General features: G+C 46.7%; 2 protein-coding genes across 4 annotated transcripts in view; one reads left to right on the forward strand and one right to left on the reverse strand.

The window, feature by feature from the left end:
* The first annotated feature begins 3,831 nt into the window (after positions 1–3,831).
* On the forward strand, positions 3,832–4,731 carry BHLHE22 (basic helix-loop-helix family member e22). Its single transcript, XM_069005979.1, has one exon. The coding sequence runs from the start codon at positions 3,832–3,834 to the stop codon at positions 4,729–4,731; it is 900 nt and encodes a 299-aa protein (XP_068862080.1).
* A 7,584-nt stretch (positions 4,732–12,315) lies between these two features.
* The window catches only part of CYP7B1 (cytochrome P450 family 7 subfamily B member 1), a 125,516-nt gene continuing 115,258 nt past the window's right edge, over positions 12,316–22,573 (reverse strand). For all 3 annotated transcript variants that reach the window (XM_069004855.1, XM_069004857.1, XM_069004856.1), the window contains exons 5-6: positions 20,617–20,795; positions 12,316–16,613 (exon numbers count right to left, since the gene is read on the reverse strand). In XM_069004855.1, the coding sequence (XP_068860956.1) occupies positions 16,317–16,613; positions 20,617–20,795 (476 nt within the window). In that variant the 3' untranslated portion in view covers positions 12,316–16,316. The remainder of the gene's footprint in view (positions 16,614–20,616; positions 20,796–22,573) is intronic.

The following is a 22,573-nucleotide window of genomic DNA, read 5'->3' on the forward strand; positions in this document are numbered from 1 at the left end:
AACTTTTCTGCAAATCCAACCCTGGGGAGAGGGAAAAGGGGATTTTACTTCTCTCACAGGTGGGGAGCAGAACAAAATAACTCTCGAGCAGATCTTGCAAGAGACGCCACAGAAAATCAGCAATCGCCGTGCTGTCCGCTCTCATCTGTATCCTGGGACCTTCCAGCGTCCTTGCCCCCTGTCCCTGCCTCCCGCCCCTCCCGGGACGGCCCGTGCCCGGCCGCTCACAGCGGAGCCTGGGGGATGCTCCGGGGCGGCCGGCGCAGCCCTTCTGCAGCTCGGCTCCGGGTTGCTCATTTCCCGAAATAATGACCCAAGTGTGGAGGAGCTGGTGGCAGAGGGCTGCGGTACAATTAAACCAGGTAACGAGACGCTGGGCAGATGTGTTTTCATTGCGCTGTAAGATAAACGCAGTGTTAAATGCCTGACAACTTCCCAGAAGCAATCAGCAAAAGTTTACGAGTGCATAAACCTCAAAGACCATTCCTCGGTATTTTTATAAGCGCCGCATTTAAAGCTTCTATAAATTCTTCTGCTTGCTTCCAAACTAAAGTTCCCGTAGACTATTAAACAGCCACTTCTTCGTGAGGTGGGGAGAGGTAGATCACAACAGGCGGGTCCAGGGAAGGCGAGATGGGCTCTCTTTTAGCCTCCTCCGCTTTGCTCTCCCAACTCCCTCCCACACCTCCCACAAAGTAAAGTTTGAAAGAAAGTTGGCATCTTTAGAGATCGACAAGTCACAGATGAGCGCATCGGCAAGATGAAGGGATACATTCATGTCTCAAGAACAGGGGACAGACCCAGAAAGAAAGGGGAAGGAAAGAATGGAAAGCAATAAAAGGAAAAGAGAGGTGGCTGAAAAGACGGGCTGAAGCAGGTGCAAGCATACGAACAGATCCAGGCGCAGATCATGCAGACTGACCGGTGGACAGGGAAGAGCAGAAAAAGCTTAGACGGAGAGGGAGATTTCAGGCGCAGAGGGCAAATCTAAGCGACCGCAGCCGAGGAGGAAAGGAGGCTGCCGCGGAAGTCGCCCCGGTGCCCCCGTTCCCCCGCCCCGACGGCGCGGCCTGGTCGCACCCCTCGCCTTTCGGCAGCCCCGGGGCCAGGGGCCCCGCCGCCCGCGGAGAGGCAGTGTACGTCGTCTCCGAAGCTGCAGAAAAAACAAGGGAGATAGTGCTAGTGAACCCACAGATCAGCGGGAGACATCGAGCCGGAGCCCTCTGTTTTCGGAAGAAATGAGGGGAATGAAATGTTCTCACTAGCCATCAAATTATAATAACAGTATCAGTCATCCTTAAGTGACCACACGAGTTTTACAAGTTGGATATTAAACAGATTAAATAATAATAATAAAGAAAACCCAACCCCCTGTCGCGAATATAAAGCCCTTTGTTTATGATCCCGGGGAAAATGAAGTTGCTAATTGAAAAACAATAAACCTAAAATGCCTTTGGATTAATAATGATAGAGGTTAACGGTGACATCCCTCCCTTGGAAAGGGGGAGGGGAGCGAGGCGCTCGGTGACTGTGCGCTTGGACGGCGACCAGGGACAAGCGCAGCAGCCAAATGGGGCTGGGGGGCGGGGGGTGAGACCCTCCCTCTTCGGAGGGCTCGGCTTGTATGTTCGCCTCTGATCCGGAGACACGAGGTGAGGAAGGTCTGTATTGTAGTCATGTCCTCGCTGATGAAATCTCAGTCAATTACTCTGAAATCTGCAGCTTGGCTTCTTTTCATTCTTTCCAGGTGAAAATTCAAACGTTTTCTGTTGTCGCCTGGTCCTTTCTTTCCTGAAACAAGGCACCCAACTGTTCTGATATTACCATTCAAAAACGGGTTCTGTGGCAAACCTCATTTGTGAATCTATTACAGAGATTAATAGATTATTTCTCCTTTTTCAACTAATTCTCAGTGGGGAAATTTAACCATATGGTAAGGAGAGAATTAGAATTTCATCACATTAGAGCAAAATGTAATGAAAAGAGTCCAACACCTGGGGCCAACTCCGAAAGACACAATTAAAAGGTTTTTAATGAAACCAGAGAAACCAAAAAATTTCATAGCCTTCAGTAATCCTGCCACATAAGAATGATTTGGAAGTGTTGGGAAATATTGTTTTTACTGATGTCATAAGAATGAAAACCTGCCACTAAATACTCTGAGTGCTAACAGAAAGGCGAGAGCGAGCTGCTCGCCTCAAGCATCAGAGGAGTAGTGGGACAAAATTCAGACCGACCCTCGGGTTTCCACTTCAGCTTTCGGAAGAGTGCAGAGGAGAGTGTGCCCGGCTCCGAGGAGAGTGTGCCCGGCTCCGAGGAGAAGCCCCGGGAGAGGAGCAGGGGGTCGGGGTAACCGGATGACTGAGGCCGCCTCGCCCTGACACCGGCGGCGGCATCCCGGCGTTGGGGAGAAGAGCGGGGGTGCTCCCGCCGAGTCGGGCTCGCTGGAGGGAGGCAGGAGAGCACGGACCTGCAAAGAGTTGGTCAGTCACAATAAAAAATTAATTTTAAAAAGTTTGGTGGGTTTTGCCCTTTCTCTTCCCACCCTCTCTCCTCTCCAGATCCGTTCATTTTCAAGGTAACTGATGGGGCTTTATGTTTTTTTATAGGGACACGGGGGATAATCACTCGCAAGCAGCAATCTGCTACTTGAAAAGGGATAAGGGAAGGAGGAGGGGAACCTCCCCGTAGTTTGGTCTCCGTTTGTTGGATGGGGGGTGGGGAGAGGGAGGACTGGGGACCACCCGCCTCCCAAGGAAGCAAGGTGGACTTCGGCAGTGGGCAGGAGTGGGCACGACGGCTGGGGCTGCTCCGGGGGTTTTTAATTTTATTTTTTCTTTCCCAGGCGATGCTTTTCGGGAAGACGGGTGGGGGTGGGAGGGAGCTATAAGTTAATGTAAATGCAGGGGGTGGGTGGGCTGGGGTGGGGGGAGAGGGTGTCACTCCTGACTCCACGGCTAAGTTAGCAGAAGTCTGCTGGCAGCACTCGGAAGGAGAAGTGTTGAAGTGGGCTTTTCTGCAGTGCAGGGCTGTAATTTGCTGAAGGAGGCAAAGAACATCCTTCGATCTAAGTAGGGCTTTTAGTGTGCTCATTGATGAGTGAAAGTCGCCACACATGTCAAGCTAAAGGCAGTTGTTGGGTTACTAACAGGACACAACGTCTTGCAAACATATGCGTTAAGCTGTGTATACAGATGGCAGGGAGAATAATGGAGCAGGCGCCTCTTATAAAGCTCTAGCTGCTGCCTGTCTTCAGACCTGGGAAAAGAAACTATTCAGACTCAGGGCCAGATAGCGCCTGGGATTGTTTGTTACCGTTTTAATCCTATTAATTAAAACGTTAACCTGATTGGGTAGAAAGCTCTGTCCCAACAGGCGAGTCTTCTTCATAATAACCTACTCTCAGAGATAATGATGTAAAAGACTCCCCCGTCTGCGGCGGCTGCTGGTTGATGGGTCCGGAAATCTCTTGAAGGTGAATCCAAGCAAGATAAACGGTGGAAGCGGCTCCACTGGCAGCGCACAATGCCCCAGCGCGGCGCCTGCTGAGGGCGAGCCGGAGCCGCAGCCGGAGCCACAGCCACAGCCCGAGCCACAGCCGCTGCCGGAGCCGCCGCCCGCGCCGGAGCCACAGCCGGAGCCGCAGTCCGAGCCGCCGCCGGAGCCAGAGAAGGGGCAGCCGCGGCGCCGGGCACGGCGCAGCCCCGGCGGGAGCCGGGGAACGATTTCTGCCAGCGGGACGCCGGGGAGCCGCCCGCCGCGGCGCGGAGCCTTGGAGGAGCGGGCCGGGAGCTGAGGGGGGCGGAGGAGGCGGAGGCGAGCGGGGCGCCGATGGAGCGGGCGCTGGGGCTGCCCGCAGAAGAGGACCTCTTCCACAAGAGCCTCGCCGCCTCGGCCAAGCGCATGGAGTCCGCCTTCCGCTCGCCCCCGGGGCTCGACCTCTCCCACCCCCGCGACCGCCAGCCCTCGCCGCTCGCCTGCTACGAGGCGTCGGAGCCCGAGGCGCTGCTGCAGCCCGGAGTCGGCGGCGACCCGCTGGCGCTGCCGCCGGGCTCCGTCTGCGTCAAGTACGGCGAGAGCGCCAGCCGCAGCTCGGTGGCCGAGAGCAGCGGCGGCGAGCAGAGCCCCGACGACGACAGCGACGGCCGCTGCGAGCTGGTGCTGCGCGGCGCCGGGGGGGACCCGCGCGTCGCCTCGCCGGCGGCGGGCGGCGGCGGAGGGGGGGGCGGGGGGCTGAAGGCGGCCGAGGGCAGCTGCTCCAACAGCCACGGGCACGGCGGCAGCAAGAAGTCCAAGGAGCAGAAGGCGCTGCGGCTCAACATCAACGCGCGGGAGCGGCGGCGGATGCACGACCTGAACGACGCGCTGGACGAGCTGCGGGCGGTCATCCCCTACGCGCACAGTCCCTCGGTGCGGAAGCTCTCCAAGATCGCCACGCTCCTCCTGGCCAAGAACTACATCCTGATGCAGGCGCAGGCCCTGGAGGAGATGCGGCGCCTGGTGGCTTATCTCAACCAGGGCCAGGCCATCTCGGCCGCCTCCCTGCCCAGCTCCGCCGCGGCGGCGGCTGCAGCGGCGGCGGCGCTGCACCCCGCCCTCGGCGCCTACGAGCAGGCGGCCGGTTACCCCTTCAGCGCCGGGCTGCCCCCCGCCACCTCCTGCCCGGAGAAATGTGCCATCTTCAACAGCGTCTCCTCCAGCCTCTGCAAACAGTGCACGGAGAAGCCTTAAGCGCCGCCGCCGTGGCCGCCCCCCGCCGCCGCCGCGGCCCCGGGGAGCGGCGACAGCCGACGGTCCGGTCCCGGGCCGGGGGGCGCGGAGGCGGCGGAGGGACTGACCGCTGCCCGGCCCCCGCCGCCCTCCGCCCGGACTCGCCTCGCCTCGCTCTTCTCCTCGGGTGCCGCCGAGACGAGACGGCGACGGGAGCCAGCGTGCGTGCGGCGGCGGGGACGGGGCGAGGGGCCGGGGGTGCCGCGGGGAGGAAGGAAGGCCCGGCCCGGGGGGCGCCGGGGGGGCTCGCTGCGCGTCCGGACAAAGGAGAGGCCGGGAAATAGCAGGCCGGGCTGGGAGCCGGGGCTATCGCCGGGGACAAATCAGAGAGGGCACTTGAACATAGATTTTTTTTTTTTAATTAATTATTATTAGCAGTATTATTATTATTATTATTCTGAGCCAGGAAACAAACAAACTTGAAGTGTAAACTTATTATTTAAGTGACTCGCAGAAACAAAGAGACTGGACCATTGCTATGGAAGACTTTGTATTTTTTATGGTCTCTAAACTTTGATCCTGTGAAAATGCGCAAAGTTTGGTGAGAGTGATTTAAAAAAAAATGAGAGAGCTAAAAAAAGAAAAAAGAAAAAAAAATAACCGATCAAAACCCTTACTCCGTGTGGCTGAAAGTATCGCATTTTTAAAAGAAATATTTATGTGCACCTTGTTTCTTTCCACTTTGCAATGATGTATAAACAAGACATGCTATTTATTTGTTATTCTTTAAAATGACCCTTCCACGCCAACAATATTTATCATGTGTTGAGGTCATGGGTCTTATGTGCAGTTACTTTAAATGCTTCTAAAATTCTGTTTATGGATTAACTTAAACTGTGTGCCAAGTGTTTAAAACATTTATTTGCCAACAACATATAACCAGAAATGTTGATGTATCCGAGCTGCTTAGGTTTATGAAAGGTCATCTGGATTTTAAGTTGCATCATCCCTGTATTTAAATTGAGCTTTAATAAATTGCTTCAGTCCAAAAATTACAGGAAAAGTGTATTCTTAATTGCTTAACCAACTGATTTTTGAAAGGGTATTCTTTGCATTATAACAGGTAATAACTATTTACTTTTACAAGGCATCAGAGCAATAGCTGCTACAAGAACACTTGCCAAGCCAATGTTTTCCCAGGCGCTGTGTTTTCAAAGGTATAATTTAAACCGCTTTTAATGTGTATGTAAATTATTCTGACTGTGGATGATTATTTAAGTTGAAATACTTTAAAATACTTTACGCTGATTTACAGACGCGTGGAATTCTTCTCTTCCTTTTTCAGGGGATGTGGGAGGTGGGTTTTTGGTTTGAGGTTTTGTTTTGTTTGGGTTTTTTGTTTGTTTTTTTTTTCTTTTTTTTTTTTTTGAAAGAAAAATGAGAGATGAAAAGCAAGAAGTAGCTATTTACCCAAAGTGAGCCTTCAGTTTGAGTTTGCATGGCTGGGTGGCTGTCTCTCTGCCATTTGTAAATCAAGATTTTTTTTTTTTCATTTTCTTTTTTTTTTCCTTTTCAAAAAACGAGTCCTGCTATTTTCCCCTACTTGCAGATAATACAAATTCGGACTGTCAGGTTGGATGGCAAAATAGGAGCCATGATGGATCTGTTGGCAGGTCACGGATGTGTAAAGAGTGATATATATTAAATAGGTCAATCAGATTATGACAGCAATGTACGATCGTTTGTATGTGTATCTATGTCGGAAAGAATCTTTATTAAAATATTTTGAACAAACGCTTGTATTGTGCTGTGCTTTGTTAAGCATATCTATCCAGATTTAAGGAGGTGGATGGTGGGGGTGGGTAGTTTTCTTTGCCTCCTTTGCTTTGCTCTGAGTGCGCCCCAGTACCCTCCCCGTCACCCCGCTCCCGGCTCCGGGTGTCCCAGGCAGGGCGGCGAGAGTTCCTCCCGCGCTGCGTTCCTCCCGCTCCCGTGGCAGGCGGCTCCCGGCGCTGCGGGGCAGCCGTGGGGCAGCTCCGGGCCCTGCCCGCCCGTCCCGCGGCTCCACGCCCGCCCCGAGCCGTGGGGCTGCAGGCGCCCCGGGGTAAGCTGCAGGACCGCCCCCCCCTCCTCCCTACCCCCCGAGTTCTGGAGCCGCCCCTCCCCTCGTGGACCCTCCGCCCTGCCCCAAACCCGAGGGCAGGGGGAGCAGGCGGCCCCCCCAAGCTGCCTGCCCGGCGCTAAGCCCGGGCCGGGGGTCCCGGTCCTGTGGCTCCCCCCTCCCCTCGGGCGGCCCGGGCCGGCTCTGGGTGTCCGCGGAGCCGCCTCTCCCAAAGGCAGCACCACGGGCGGGGGAAGGGGATAAATATTTTCTGCTCCACTTCCCATCAAAAAAGATTAATCAGAACCTGTAACTTTTCAGGAAACATAACTGTAAAGTGCCACGGAGCTGTGGGAAGGCAGCCCAGAGAGGGTGGGCAGATCAGCCCCCAGGCGCAAGGAGAAGCGTCTCTCAGCATTTACTAGACAAAGGCTGGGTGCGTCTAATTATGATTATTAAAACAATTTCCATGACGATGTCTAATATTATGTTAATTTGAAAACAACTGTGTATGAAAACTGTCGACTATAATACCTAAATTCATTTAATGAAACACATCGTTAAGGCAATTAAACCTCCTGGATGTGATTAAGGAACATAATTACGACACTGTTCTGCGCCATAATTGGGTGTCTTTAATCAAGGGGTAAAGTGATCAGCAACACAGCCATTAGTTTGTATTGTTCTGTCTCTGCTGTCCATCATTCTGATTAGGAATTAACCACCGCCACCAGCTTGGCGTGGTGCGTGCCTGTGTGTGTGCGTATGTGTGTCCGTGTGAGTGTGTGTTCGTGCATATAACATCGCAGGACACATTGGCTGCAATATTTACCGCTTAATGTCTCTGGCTACCGAGCGGGCTTCCTTCCCGGAGAGGTTCCCTTGGAAGGAGCGGGCGCTGCTCGGCTTTAATCCGGCCGTGGGGTGGGGGAAGACAAGCCATGTCCCAGCAAACTCCTGGAGCGGCCGGTACCTAAGGTTGGGGAAGGGCAAGGAGCTGGAGGAGGCCCACGCCCTGCCACCTTGCTCCCCTGGGCAGGGTCCGAAGTGTTGCGGCCGGGCCTGGAATGCTCCCCGCCAGCTCTGGGGAGCGAGGGCGGCCGCTGCCGTCTATGGCACACGGAGCGGTTTCTCCGTTCACCGCTCTCTCGCCTGCCTCTGCTTCGGAGCGACGGGACAGCGGAAAGAAAATCTTTGTCACCCCTGGCTACCGCTGCCGCCCGATTTAGGGCTCTCTTGCTTCCTCTTCTCTTGCTTCGTAGCGGGGCGAGGGGTCCGTGCCGGGTAGAGGTGCTACCACTCCCCTGTCGCACTGCACCGAGCATCCTCCCTGGGAAACGGCGCGAAGCCACTGGGCCAGTCCCTGAGCAGGTCTTGCCAATGCAAGCGTAATGTGTGCCGGGCTGGGGGAGGAGAGAGGCTCCCCCGCCCCCCCTTAAAGCTTGACAGATGACTTAGCCAGAAATGAACATGTACCCTTTCAAAAGAGCTTCTTCCCCGTCCACAACTGCCCCACCGAACCGGGATCTCCCTCAGCCTCATCCGGAGTTCCCTCTACCCCCGCCGCCCAGCCCGGCTCCCTTCCCTGGCCCCTTACCCCGGCTCGGAGCCTGAGATTGTCCCAGCATGAGTGACATTGGCTTTCCTAATGTAATGACTTATGAAAGATATAATCATGTGTTAAATTGAATCCTCCGCTTAACTGTTAATGGTGTGCTCTGGGCACATTTACGTATTAGATGCTATGGTAACTAATTACCACTAGAAGAAGGGATAATACACTTTCCAGACTTTGACAAATAATTATGAGTGTTCACATCCCTGCTAGCAGCAGTTGCAGCGGATCTGCTGGAATGAGTAAGTGAATAAATGAATGGGTAAGTGAACTTGTGTGCATGGAGGGGACTAGATAATGAATAGTGGTCAAGTGAGTTTTCTTATTAAAACCTTTAATGAAAATGTGATTTAGGGTGGAAGGGGGAAAAAAAAGTGCGACGCTGCCTCTAAACGTAATTAAATCGCGTAATATAAACATCAGAAACATAAATAAGTTTGCTTTTAATTAAACCGCAGCAGTCAAAGTAAATTATCCACGTGCTCGGAAACTTTACAGCAATTAACACCTTTTTTTTTCTTGGTGGTGGTGGTGGTGGTGGCGGCGGAGGGAGGCTGTTGGGGGGTAAAACAGACGAACCGGGACTCCGCGACTCTCTCCAGGATCATTTGTAACTGTGATCGTATCGCCCCTGCCTACAGGCCAGAGGGATCCTGAGGCTCTAAGCAAACGGCAGAAAAGCTCCTTGCGGAGCGGGACAAAAGTTTGGGGAAGTCGCTCTGGGCTCCGCGCCGGCCCCAGCCCCCGCCGCCCGCCCGCTCCGCGGGGTCGCTGCTGCCCCTCGGGGCCCGGCCCCCGCCTGGGAAGGCTCCGGCACTGGCGGAGCCCATGGAGGGCGCAGGGCAGGTTCTCCCTGAAGTGTTGCGCATGGCATAGGCAGGCGCCGCAGGGGTTAAGCCGATGGTGCCCGCTCCTACCCTGCCATCCCGCCGGGGCAGGGGCGAAGGCGGGAGCCGCTGCCGGGAGCGGGCGCCGGCTTGGCTGCCCCGGCCCCCAGCCCCACTCGCGGGCTCCTAGCAGGCGACGACGTCGCAGAAGGGACATCTGCTAAATGAGCCAGCCCAATTTCCCCGTGGTCACTCATCAGCTCGGTGTCACCCAGCCCGCCCACACCCGCCCCCGAAGCGCTCCGGAGGGGAATTTGGTCTGGTTCGGCTGGTTCTCCAGCCTCGGGAAGGGTTAAATCCTTCCCCAAGCCCCTAGTTGCCCTTGTCCTCTCAACCTGATTCAGAGACGTGTAATAAAAGAGGAAGCAAATTTATGGTCTGTTTCAAGCACTTTACTGCTGTATTTTTAAATTCATATATGCACATATAAGAACTATGATCTGTGAATAATTTGAAATGCTATAGGAAAATGATGTATTTTAGATCAAACATAACCGTTTTCTTACATAATTGTCTCGGATTAAAATAAAAAAATAAAGATACATTTCGAAGAGAGACAAAGCTGAAAATCTAATGACAGCCATAAACTGCTAGACAGCCATAAATTAACATCTTCATCAAACACTGAAGGGATCAGTGCTTATCTAAATCAACAATTATTTCTTCCGAGAAGTTGCAGAACAGATTGCCCCTTTAATACTATTTTAAAATCTTCATAATTGAGGATTAGGGAAAAACAATCGCCTTTCCAGAGTAAAACTCCTCTCCACCAGCCGAAGCCCTCCAAACTCACCGAACACCCAGACCGTTTCCCATGGAACCTCCTCGGGGGTCCCGTCCCCTTGTCCCACTGCAGCATCCCTGGAAGCTCGTGATGCTTTCAGGAAGGGGCTGCAGGAGTCTTTCCCCACCCCCCTCTCCCCTGATTTTTGTCGCTGGCCGGGCAAGGTGGGAGCGCAGGGAGCGCAAGCCGGCGCCGGGAGCCCGGCGGGCAGCGGGCGGGCGAGGGTGCGGGTCCCTGCCGCCGCCGCGGGCCGGGGGCATCCCGGAGAGGAGCCATCCCGGAACGGCAGCATCCCCCGGTGCTTCGGCATGAGCTCAACTAATGCGCATCCGCTTTTCAGGTTCAAAGCTTTAGCGAGGCGGCACTTCTCCCAGCTGCAGCCACCTGCGAAGCCGGTTTTGCAAGAGGCTGCTGTAAAGAACTCATTTTAAAAAGGCAACTGAAAGATACGCTGTGAAGAGAGGCGATTCATTTGCTCACAAGAGGGAAATTAGACAGGAAAAGACTTGCTGCCTGTAGGAGGTTAGCGAGCGACTAAACTGTTTGGAAGAAAGAGGTAGTTGGAAAGATGAGCTGATGGGGAAGAAGTCACTGTCAAAAGTCATCACAGGGTGTTTGCTTACTGACTTTTACTCTCCCTGTAGCCAGAACTTAGATTTTTATTCAACTTTTCTGTAGTCATAGCTTCTGGTTTTGAGGAAAAGTAAAATAAACCAACACATTAATGTCAAAATCGGTTTAACAAATCTCTGAAGATAGAATCCTGTAAGGCTTCTAGTAAGAACAGCTGAAGCTTAGGCTTCTTTTAATTATTTATTTTGGTGTGAATAGTTTTGAAGACAAGCACATTTCTACTAGTACAAATGATGTACTCATACAACTTCAGTACACGAGATCCCAGGAAAACCTGATGCATAGAATAAACACAGTACTGGTTTATATGATGACCAAGATCCCACTACAGCTTCCTTGCTTTCAATTTAAAATGGAACATTGTCTACTTTTAAAAATACACTTTTATATATGCAGCAACCATTTCTTCATATTCATTACTAATTATAAACATAGACAATAACTTAAGGATCACAATACTTTCATAAGCATAGCTTTAAGGTGTGTTTTTGTAGTGAGATAATTTTTCTGATATGTTGTGGGTATGGGGACATGACTAGCCAGGGAACATAGGCTGGTTTAGATAGTAGACAGGAAAATACTTCACTTTCTCTGGTCTGGCAGTTAGAATAGCTCTATTCATGTGAGTTAAGCATATTCATAAATTGATACCTTGAACAGTTTTAAAATTCAGTGCTATACAAGTAAGATCAAGAGAGTACCTGGCATCAAATACTAAATAAAATACAGTGTTAGGGGGTCTTACTAATTCCTTCAAGCTATCTTTCAGACCATCATGGCAAGCTCACTCAGAAAAGTGTCCTTCAAGAAATCTCAAACAATGCCACTTTTTAATTTATAAATTTCAGTAACTTCTAATATAGCCTGGAGTTAAAACAATTGCACAGCTACACACATATTTATCAAATCCAGAAAATGCTGCAGGTCTGTCTTCTCTAGCAAGTATCTTCAATAACCCTCGCAGACATACCTGACAAGCATTTCTGCATGAAGGAATGGAGAAACACCGATGTTTTTAGGGTACAACCTTCATATTAAATACCTACTTGTAGAACTCAACAGCTACAGTGATACCTAGAAAATCCAAGTTGTGCTTTGCTGGTGCAGTGCTGTGTATTGTAACAATTTCATTCATATCCCCCTTTAAAATGAATGATCTGTGAAGACAGAATATTTTACACTAGGTACTACATCTTGTACTACATGGAGGTTTGCAAAAGCAAAAGCTTAGGAGCTGTACTTGGGAATCACTAGTGAACTGCAGATCTTTATACTAATTCTGAATAATGTCCTAAGAATGTCAGAAGCACCACTTTTTTTACCTCATCTCATGAGAACTGGCTTATGTTTCATGGTGGGGGGGCTGTGGTAAAAAAGACATGATCATTTCCAATATTCAGAGGACTTTCTGCATTCCACTGATGAAATTAAGTGCACTTTTTTTTTTTAATTACAGAAATATCTGTCAAGATCAAGTAACAGAAAAATGCAGTATGTTGAAATAATAATTAAAAAAATAAAGCAATAGTTATGGATCTGTGAGAGAAGTATAAACATAAACTGGAAAAAATACCATGGACAATCATTCAATATTAAAATAGATATATTCCTTTTTATTGTGTCCTTGAAATACAAAATTCCCCTAAGATGTTAGATTACTAAAATAATGAAATTTCGATTTTCTTGCTCAGAAGTACCTTAGTGGATCTAGGAGCCTGAACCCTGGATATTAACTGTTAAAGCAGAACCTAGCTGTTGTTCATCTATATACAAATTGTCAGTTTGCACAATTAAGAGCACTTCACAATATCTCGAATATCAGAAAGTTCAATAATGACAAAATAAAAGATCATGTATAATTCTACAAGAGAAATTCACACACTGGGAATTATACATAAAAATAGCAGTGCCAAAAGTAGTGACATGCAGCTAGCTTCAAAGCATAAACTAAAGAACAATTCTTACATGGTTATATTATTACATTAGGACATATTGACAAAGATATGAAAATCTAATTTGCAAACAGGTACACATATACTAGACACTTTCCTAAACAATGGAACATTTAAAAAGTTTACAATAGCATCTAGCAGTACTAAGCGTCAGCATGAAAATGGAGAACATACAATCTGTAAATTAAAATAAGAATAGTAATTAGAAAATTACATTTTAGCATTCACATTAGTTCATGATAAATTAACTTTCTTCTTGGGTGCTATAATGGGCCATATTGACTTAAACATATTTTTTTAATGAGGAAAAAAGGTGCTTATATATATATTATTTTTTTTAATAGCAGAAGATGCTATTGATACAGCCATAGATATCAACAACTTACAGTCAGAGGCTGGTAGTGCCCAGCCAAGTCACATCTCAAACTGATGGGCGAGTGCACCATTCCATCGAGGAACAGCAGAGAAATTCAGGGGGTACCTCTGTACTCCTCCTGCCTCATCTTGCACCTATCCAGGCCTGTGGATGCCCCCAGCAGACACCGCTGGGCTGGCAGGGCAGACCCCCCTGCAGAAGTGGAGAGGTGGGAGAGGGAAGCACAGGTCTGACTGCCTCCCCCCGCCCTGCCCTGCAGCCCCACCAGCACCTGAATGCTTGCAAACAGCACTGCTGTTTCTGCTCAGATGATTTTGCCTCTTTGTGCTCCAGTGACAGACACTCAGAGCTGCACACTCCCGGGTCCTGCAGCAGAGGAGATCATCAAAAACGGTGTTGTGCCCTATGTAATGAAACATGCTCTTCTTGGCACAGCAGCCTGCAGCCAGCTTGGCTCAGCTGGGACTTTTGGGGATGCTGCACCCTTACCATGTTGTGCTGTCTCAGCTTATTGACCAGGAATACCAACACCATGGGCCTTTCAATCCTGCTCCAGGAGACGGAGTCACTCCTGCTCAGACCAGCTGCTGGCTCTCAATATGTCACCTCCTCAGCTGCTGAATGCACAGACCAGAAGGGCTTAACCTCTCCTCTGTCCTGCTCTCATGACTTTACCTGGGGGTGAGGTTTACTTCCTCTGCAGCCGAGGTATGCCAAGGTAGTGATGCACTGCATACCAGCAAAACTAATCTACCAGGAGTACGGGTTACCAGGGACACAATTCCAGGCCAGGCTAGACAGATCCTGCTTTGCATTTGATTATTTTGGTTCCTGAGCAAAAAGAGCAAGTAACTTTTATCCTAGCAGAATGCTGGCCTCTTGTGTGGTGCTCTCTAACTCTGATGCAAGGCCTCCAAGCGCCTTCATAGAGGTTTCCTGCAACTCCTGGGAAAGTTTCTGACCATTTTCTTTTCTTTCAATTGAGCATACCCTACAGATTTAATTTGCTACTTTGGAGACAATCTAGTTCTTTTTTTAATTTCAGAAAAATACTATACAAATTGATCAGCAATTAATCTGAAACTACTAATGATTTGCATGTACTTTTGGCACAGTCCTATTATGCCCTATCAAATTCTGCAGCAGCCAGTGACACTCTAATTCAAAATCCTAAATATAGAATACAATTATAAAAAAGAGGCTTCTGTTTAAAACAAATACCCACTGTTGTTTTCACAGTTGCTTCAGGTTTGTTTTAAAGTCGGATGCCAAAGAAGGATTCATCATAATTGTGGTATGAGACATTTTACAGCTTACATTTAAGCAATAATGGAATACAGTCAACAGTGTAATGATATCAACATTCCCTCTCTCAATAAACCAGGCTCTAATGTCCAAACCGGATTGTGAGCTACAGCTGAATACTTCTACAGAGTAACTACAGGAGTAAGTAACCTGACTACAAGAATGTCTCCATAAAAACCAATTTTATTCAGCGGCACAAAGCAATAATCAGCTTTTGCTGTTGATTAAATGTTGAAGTAAAGTTAAAACATTTAATCAACTGCAAAGCCCATTTAACGTAAGTGTACTCCAAATTTGTAGACATTATCAATACTATATATGAAGAGAAAATGTTTCTCCAATATATCCCACAAAATCACAATTTTCTTCTTGGAGGATTTGGAAGGTGGCTGTGCCAATCTCTGAAAGCCTTTCTACTGATGCTGGTGCTTATTTAGGGTATATGCTTTACACAAATAACTGAACTGAATAAATAATTCTTAATATGTAGGTAGTAGTTTTCATCCATAGGCCATCAAGTGCTCTACAGATGAGTAGAATTTCTGATTTTGGAAGACTTACTCTGGCACACCCCAAAGAGAGATGTTTTTTAGGAACACAAGGCAAGGCCCACAGACATGGCTATTCTCCCATCACAATTATCATCTTGGCAAATTGAGACTGGACAGGCACGGGAATCCTCATCAGTCTCTGAAGTGATGGCTGGGAAGAGAGACAGGGTCTAAAATCTCAGATCTTGTGCACTAGGAAATTATTTTCCAAACAAGAGCTGGGCACCCAGTGAAGCAGGTTGGGCAGCCAGTATAAACTTCTGTGGCTGCCCAGGGTTTTCACTTGCTCAGATTTTGGCCCCAGGGAAGAGCCTATTTTCCAATTTGCAGATGGACAATTCTGTTTCCAAACACAGGTCACACTACTCTGCCTATGCATAACATGGGCAAAGTAAAACAACATCAAAAAGCAGTTTTAGATACCACACTTGCCCTTGAAACCCTCTTCCTCTTTTGCCTTTTTGGAGAAATGGTCAAAATAAATGCACGAACATGTTACTGAAAAACAGTGAGAGAAAGAGAAGCTAATTTTTGAGGTGGTAAAATAATTTCAAACAGGCTTGTTTATTTTCTCCCTGAAGAATACGCTTCTTTGGGGGGAGGGGGCTCAAAAGCCAAAATAGATAATTTAGGCTTGATTGAGAGCCTATTAAAATCAACAGAACTCCCCTTCTGACTTTAAATGATTGCAGGAAAGAAATCACATATTTTAATTTTTTTGCACTGCACAAAAAAAAAAAAAAAAAGGGAGCAAGAAAGCAAAGCATTCACCCTCAGTACATAAACCTGAAGTTAGAAATGTGTTGTAAGACATTCTTGCAAATCATCCTCCACCACCCCACACAACTTCCATCACCTCTCCCAAATAAAAGGCTAAGACTCTCAAGAGCATTAAAGAAATAAAGTAAATATAAAGTTAGGATAATTATAACTAGAAATTCTTTCATCCTCTAGAAATAAGCTCCCCCTTTCTTGTTATTATGCTTCTATGAGCAGATGCTGATATTCCTCTAGATGATGGGTGTATGGGACCTCCCAATCTAACCCTGTGACAGAGGGCTGCTGAGCCCAATTCCCATGTAAGTGGCCTGGATTCATCCTTCCTCTAAATCCTTCTCATCTCACCGCCAAGAGCATGGGGATGCACCTTGTAGAGATGCTGGGCTATTTACTTGGCCAGACTCTTGTCATGTCACCTCACTTCTCACAACTCAGGCAGGACAAATTGAGGTTGCAGATCCTTGCATCTGGTCTCTACCTCCAGCCCAATGGCTTTTCTCCTTAGAAACAAAGAGGAAGGAGGTAAAAGCAGAAAGGGAAAAGCAAATGTTTCCAAAAATATAAAGCTGAGTGATGAAACAGAGCAAACATGGAGATTAGTGGAAGACATAAAAGCAGCTGCTCAATTTCTTAAGGACCTTAGCTTGTAACGAAAGGCAATATCAACGTCTGGCAGGAGGATACCAAGGCCCATGCGACTGTTATCAAGTCTGACAGATTTGTTTTCTGCTAGTTCTACATCAAAATGAGACAATAGTATGAAAAGAAACATCTTCATCTCATTCATTGCGAGGAACCTCCCTGGACACATGCTGATCCCAGAGCCAAAGGGCATTAGGAAATACTTCAGTTTTCTTCCTGCCTTGTAGAATGTGGTTTTCTTCTTGCCATTCTCTATGTATCGATCGAACTTATACTCCTGAAAATGAAAGAGAAAGAGAGAGACAGCATGATATGTAACAAGGCAGTTACATGAGCTGCTTTCTTTGCACAACGGTAACACGCCTGAAACCCAGAAAATAAGATAAAGACGAAGACAAGGAGCTGACAGCTTCTTCTTTTCAGTTGGTTCCCTCAAGTTTCATTAACTCACATTATCTTGCCTGCAAAGAACACTCTTTAAATCACTTATTTAGCTTAGTCCTTTTACATCAAGCTCCTTCAACTTCCACATCTCATCCAGTGAGTGTCTGGCCTATATTGATTGTAATTAGATTTTGACCGCTTTGCAGCAGGGACAATGAACCTTAGTGGAAGGACAATTTTCTTGTAAAGCATCATATGCACTCAGTGTGGTACATACATCACGAATAAGGATAATCTGCTAAATTCTGCAAATGCCTATGAATAAATTAATGCATTGCACCAATTTTGCTCCTGCAAGCTAGAGCAAAATCCATCCTTCTCTTGCACCGAATGGTGCAGATTGTTTGAAAACTCCAGTGCTTTGCAGTCAATTTTCCTTTCAGTTGGAGATGGTTGCTGCTTAATTTGCCACATCTTACCTTCAAATATTTTGCTCTAGAAGCTGTGAGCAAAGCAGGACAACTGCCAGTGACTAACCATTATAAAGAGGGTGCTTTCAAGTAAGGCTTGAGTTCACACTTGTAACCTACATTCCATAAATTGAACATATTTCTAACTGTTTTTGAGTAGCAGGATCCCTGTTTAGAGATAATTTGTGTTTTTGAATGAAGGAGATCTGGCATCCTCACTCAGTCAATGGCAAATTAACCACTTACAAAACCCTCCTGCATGCTTTGAATAAAAATGACAAGCACTTCTTGCTTATGGTCACTCATTAGCATTTGTCCTGCTTTGCATACATCTGCTATAGCAGCAGCCATTTGGAGCTGCCTGGGAACAAGTCAGTCAGACAGAAATCGACCTCAACTGATTAAAAACCCCACACCACCATTAAAAATACACTGATAGCGATCTACCCGTTAGATTAAAGGCTCTGAAAATCATGCACTCCAGGTCTTGCTGTTGAGAAGCAAGTGTCAGGGGAAGTGGTCAGTGAGAAAGGGAATGAGTACTAGGTGCAGTGGGATGTAAGTTTGGGTGCTAAAGAACAGGAGCTTGTTTCACTAAATGGCAGAGGCCTGGATTTTCCACAAATATAAAGGTGATTCTATGTCTGTATCCACTGACAAGTAATTATTTTCAGTCTCTTTGATCACCCCAGCCAAAAGGAAGCATGCCTTTATTTTTTCTGCCAAGAAGTTATTGCTTCATTTGAAGCAGCACAGTAACAAACGAAAGGCCAGAATACCATAAGATTTACTTCCTGAATTCTAAATCCTGCTGGTCTAAAAAAGCACCTCTAAGTATGAACTGCAATAGCTTGAAAACCCAACCCAGAGCTCTTCACTTTGCTCAAACATTTTCACACGGTGCACTTCTGGTGTCTGGAGCAATTAAGAGCTGTGTTATTGAACACACAGACACACTGGGTCAAACCTTATGCTTTCTTTGTCATATTAAGAGCTTTCTGAGACTTGTAATTGCTTTTAACAAAAAATAAATTGCTGCCTAAGGAATAGGGAAAACAGAAAACAAGTGCGAGACAGGAATGTAGCCAATGACAGTGACACCAAACTCAGGCTTGTGCTGCTGAAGCCCCTTGGGTTGAGTAGTGTTTCCTTAAAAGCTAGTTTACTGGCTAAATAAAGCCTAATTTTTAAAAATGAAGGAACTTTTAGCCATGTGCAAAGTCTCCTGAATGACACATGGTGGCTGACAGCAAGGAAAAGGTCAAGATACTGAGCAAAAACAGGTAATGAAGTTCTGTGTGGATGAGCTGCTGCAAGTATCATGAAAACCGAGCAATCTCCTGCAATTGATATAAGTCCCTTTCTGTCACATACTGTATTTAGCTTTGTTTGGGATGTCACCATAGAGGGTTTCCTGCAGGGTTTCCTGATATTTACTCTATCGGTTTTTCAGAGTTCATTTACTGAGCTCTATAACTAGCTGAGTTAGAATTTAGGGGTTCACTTATACACTTTATAGAAAACTGACTAATTTATTTAGGCCTTAATGGATGGAGAAAGAGGTCAGAAATATATGCTTACACTTACACAATATGGTGCCAAAGCAGAAGATAGATTGAACTTAAATTTATGTATCCAGGAGAAAAAGCATTGCTACAAAATTATCTCGTCAAGCTGCCTGTTTTCCCAGGAAAAGTTTTCCCTAAATACATGACAAGCTCAAGACTGCACCTTTCAAAAAATTCATTCTCCATCTCTATCTGATCCTCAGTAGTTATTGTTGAAAGCACACTGCATATTTTAAGAACCAAACAGAACAGTGATTTCCCCACTTTTCGAGAGGGCCCATGTGCTGAAATCAATGTACTGCAATGTGTGGATTGCTCATTCACTATCAAAAAGATAAAATATATGAACTAAAGCTGTACTGTGAAAGCTGAGCAGAGCTGATACTAAGCAGATATATCCAAGCAATGGAAATATGGTAATATATTCCGGCAATTATTGGATAAGGGAGGAGATCAGTTTCCACACTGATGCTTTTGGTCTAGGACCTAAACAAACAGATGGACTTTTGACAAATCAATAACATTCTCCAAAATAAAGTGTTAAGGATAAAATGAAAAAAAAGAGCTTATTTGTTAGCTGTTATCTATCCTTTTTAAGGATAAAAATATTAATCAACTATTTGCCAGTAGATGAATTATTTTTAAAACCCTAATTTTCTCTGCAGGCTTTATCTTCATTTTTGGGTGGGGACAGCCAGCAGAGCTCCCCTGAATGTAATTTTCATTCCCACAGCTCCAGTGTTCATCCCAGTGACTATACCTTACTCCTGCTGACTCCAACATGCTCCACACCTCCTCTCACTGAGGCTGGCAGAGCTCCTACACAACGAAATGCTGTCCTGCACCAAGGAGACACTTGAATCTCATCTTTTCTTTGCAACCTCTCGTCTTTAAATTCCTGGAAGGGAGAGCTTCAGAGAGCAATGTCTCTAACACGGGCTTTCTATAAACATGTAAAAAAAATCCAGTTCCTTTCTTCTTTGCCTCAAATGCCAAGGATGGAAATCAGTATGGCTGGGAGACAGCCATTTGCTTAGAAAAATAGGCGTGAGGAATGGATGAGGTAAAAAGCTCTTGCCTCTCAGGCAGACGAGCCATTTAATAGCCTCAGCGTGCACCCTTGATCTTTCTTGCTCTTCCTCTGCGCCACCCTGGGCTGGGGACAGCAATCTGGGGAGCAACCTAGCCGAGAAGAGGACTATTCAATTTGCATGCAGGTGGTGAACTTCTGAAGCTGTATTACAGCTGAGGCAGGGTGGATTAATTTCGAGTCTTTGATATTCATTAACTTAAGCGTCAGAGAAAAATACAAGGAGATGACACAATTACCCTCCGAGCTTCGCTGCAGAGCAACAGCTTTACAGTCTCAAGTTCACAACACTCTAATTGATCAAGAAGGGGTGAATCCCTACGAAGGGAGGTGAAAAAGCATAAGGCTCAAGTAAGACACTGCTATTATAGGGCTTCAGAGAGTCAATGATGCTTTGCGGGCACTTAGCTAAATGGCCCACATTATTTGCTATTTAAACCACCTTCTATTATTCAGCCCTCCTTGGGTATCAAATGATCCACTGCCAAACAAAGCCCACATTTAGCCTAAAGTTTATGGTAGTCAATGTGCAATTGTCAATTCCTTTGAAAGCAGTCGCAGTCAGTCTCATCACCATATTTCTCTCTTCAGGCCGTGAATCCTTTGACCTGCAGGGCCCTAGAAAATACATCTGAAACTAGGAAGATTTGTTCCACAAGAAGGAACAGCAGTAAAAAAAAAAAAAAAAACAACAACCCACAGATCACAAAAGGCTTGGCTGCTTCGATTTGCCTGGAGTAGGAAGAGTAGCACCAGCTGAATGTTTACCTTAGGATCTTCATAGACCTCAGGGTCCATGTGCAAAATCTGCGGGTAAAGGGCTATCCAGTCTCCTTTCCTCAAAACGACTTCTTGATTCCCTTCAAGCTTGAGAACAAAATCCTCTTGGCTGATGCGGATGTTCATGGAGGACGAGCACATTCTTAAACTCTCGTTTAAGGCACTCTCTGCGATTAAACAAAACGGGGGAGGGGGGGAGGCATCAGAAATATGGGAGACGACTGGAAGTTATACATGGCTACAGCTGCTGATTCTCCAGGAGTTTAGTAGGGCAGGCTAAAGGAAAAAAAAAAAAAGGAAAAAAACCACACAAACAAAGCCAAACAAAAAGCAGAGACCAGGAGGAGGCAATAAACAACCCCGCAGGGTTGGGGTGGGGCAGTCAGGATGCTGAACCTCCCGATGTGATTCTCACTGATGGTGATGAGAAATCCTGTCAGTTGTAAGGAGCACCAAGTTTTGGGTGGAAAGTCATTATTCAGGCATCATGTTGAAAACAACGCAATCAAAAGACATGAACGCTTTATGCATTTACATATATTTTGGTGGTTGCAAACAAATACCAGCAAGAGCATCCATGGAGCTGTTTAGCTTGCCTTTTGAAAGCTGTTGGATGTAATGGCAGGACTATACATTAGAAATCATTCTGCTTGTTAATTCTGTAGTCATTCTGAGAATTTTCAAATGTATTTTCTTTTCAATGCACTATGCTGCCAAATGATAGTGTCTGTTGTGGTCAGAGTGAATGAAAGCAATTCATTATTTGCCTGGTAATTTTAAGAGAGAAAGACACTTCTAATTGGCCTAGAGGAAACAAAACATAGTCCTTTCAGGTTTGGGGAAAGCAAGATTTCTGTCTCCACCATCACATCCTGGAAGGCTCCAGAAGCTGAATGTCCTTGCTTTCCCAGTGGCCTTCACCTTTTGCTCCTAGCACGACAGATTTTATGGCTAATTTCCGGCAATTTATCCTGGCAGTTTGAGGAGGAATTCCTTTGGGAATAATATGCATAATTTGCATAAATCATTCTGATAGCATGTATATCAGCATGTAGCTCCTGTCTAGGGCTGCATCTCTCACTTTGTAATCAAAACTGACTATTTTTCCACCAGCGTGTATGGGCACTGTTATATGTGACTTGATTCCTTCTAATCATTAGTGTGAAAAATAGCCTAAAATAGGGTTTCATTTGCATGTAATAATCCATTTGTGTCTTCATTTATGTTTTGTGATATCAAATAAGCCTTCTCTAAGTGTTCACCAAGGCACTGCAATTGCTGCACCCAAAAGGTTAGTTTATTAGAGACAGTAGCTACCCAGTGCAGATGCCTCTGAAAAAAATAATAACAAACGTTCTTTCACTAAAAATTAAATCTGGTGCAGCATGCATAGCAAATAAAGTGGCCCTGGATGCTTTCTTGCAGGAGGTTTTTCCTTAAGCATGCATTTGTCTAAAGAAATGAGGCTGCGGTCAGCTTTGTGTGGCCAGCGCCGTGATTCAATGTGACGTACAGTGAGTCTGTGCATATTCTTTTGGACTGCCTTCGTTACTATAATCAGGCAGAGTCAAATCGGCTTGTTGGTGACGAAGCCAGAAAAGAACCCTGGTTCCAGAAGATGGCCTCTACTGCGGATAGCCACAAGGCACCTGACACGATAGATTTCAACTGGCAGTGCTCTGGCAACAAAACTTTACGTGGTACAAAGGAAGAGTCCAGCCTCCACTCCAGACTGCCTCCTTCAACCCGCGGAAAATGAAGCTGGTAGCTTCATACCAGTCCACCATTTGGAAATGGTGGTGACATATGTAGAGACAGCAGAAATCAAATGAGGAAGAGGGAAGGAGGGAAAAACAAAGGAGAAATAATTATTAAAGTGCCATGGCAAAATAGCAGGTTTACATTTAACCACCCAAGCAATGCGGTCACATCCTATCGGTGGACA

This window comes from Aphelocoma coerulescens, chromosome 2, assembly GCF_041296385.1.
Source record: "Aphelocoma coerulescens isolate FSJ_1873_10779 chromosome 2, UR_Acoe_1.0, whole genome shotgun sequence".
Taxonomy (NCBI): Eukaryota; Metazoa; Chordata; class Aves; order Passeriformes; family Corvidae; genus Aphelocoma; species Aphelocoma coerulescens.

Excerpts from the sequence above, each read along its gene's own strand:
- BHLHE22 (XM_069005979.1), top strand. The coding sequence starts at position 3,832 with ATGGAGCGGGCGCTGGGGCTGCCCGCAGAAGAGGACCTCTTCCACAAG.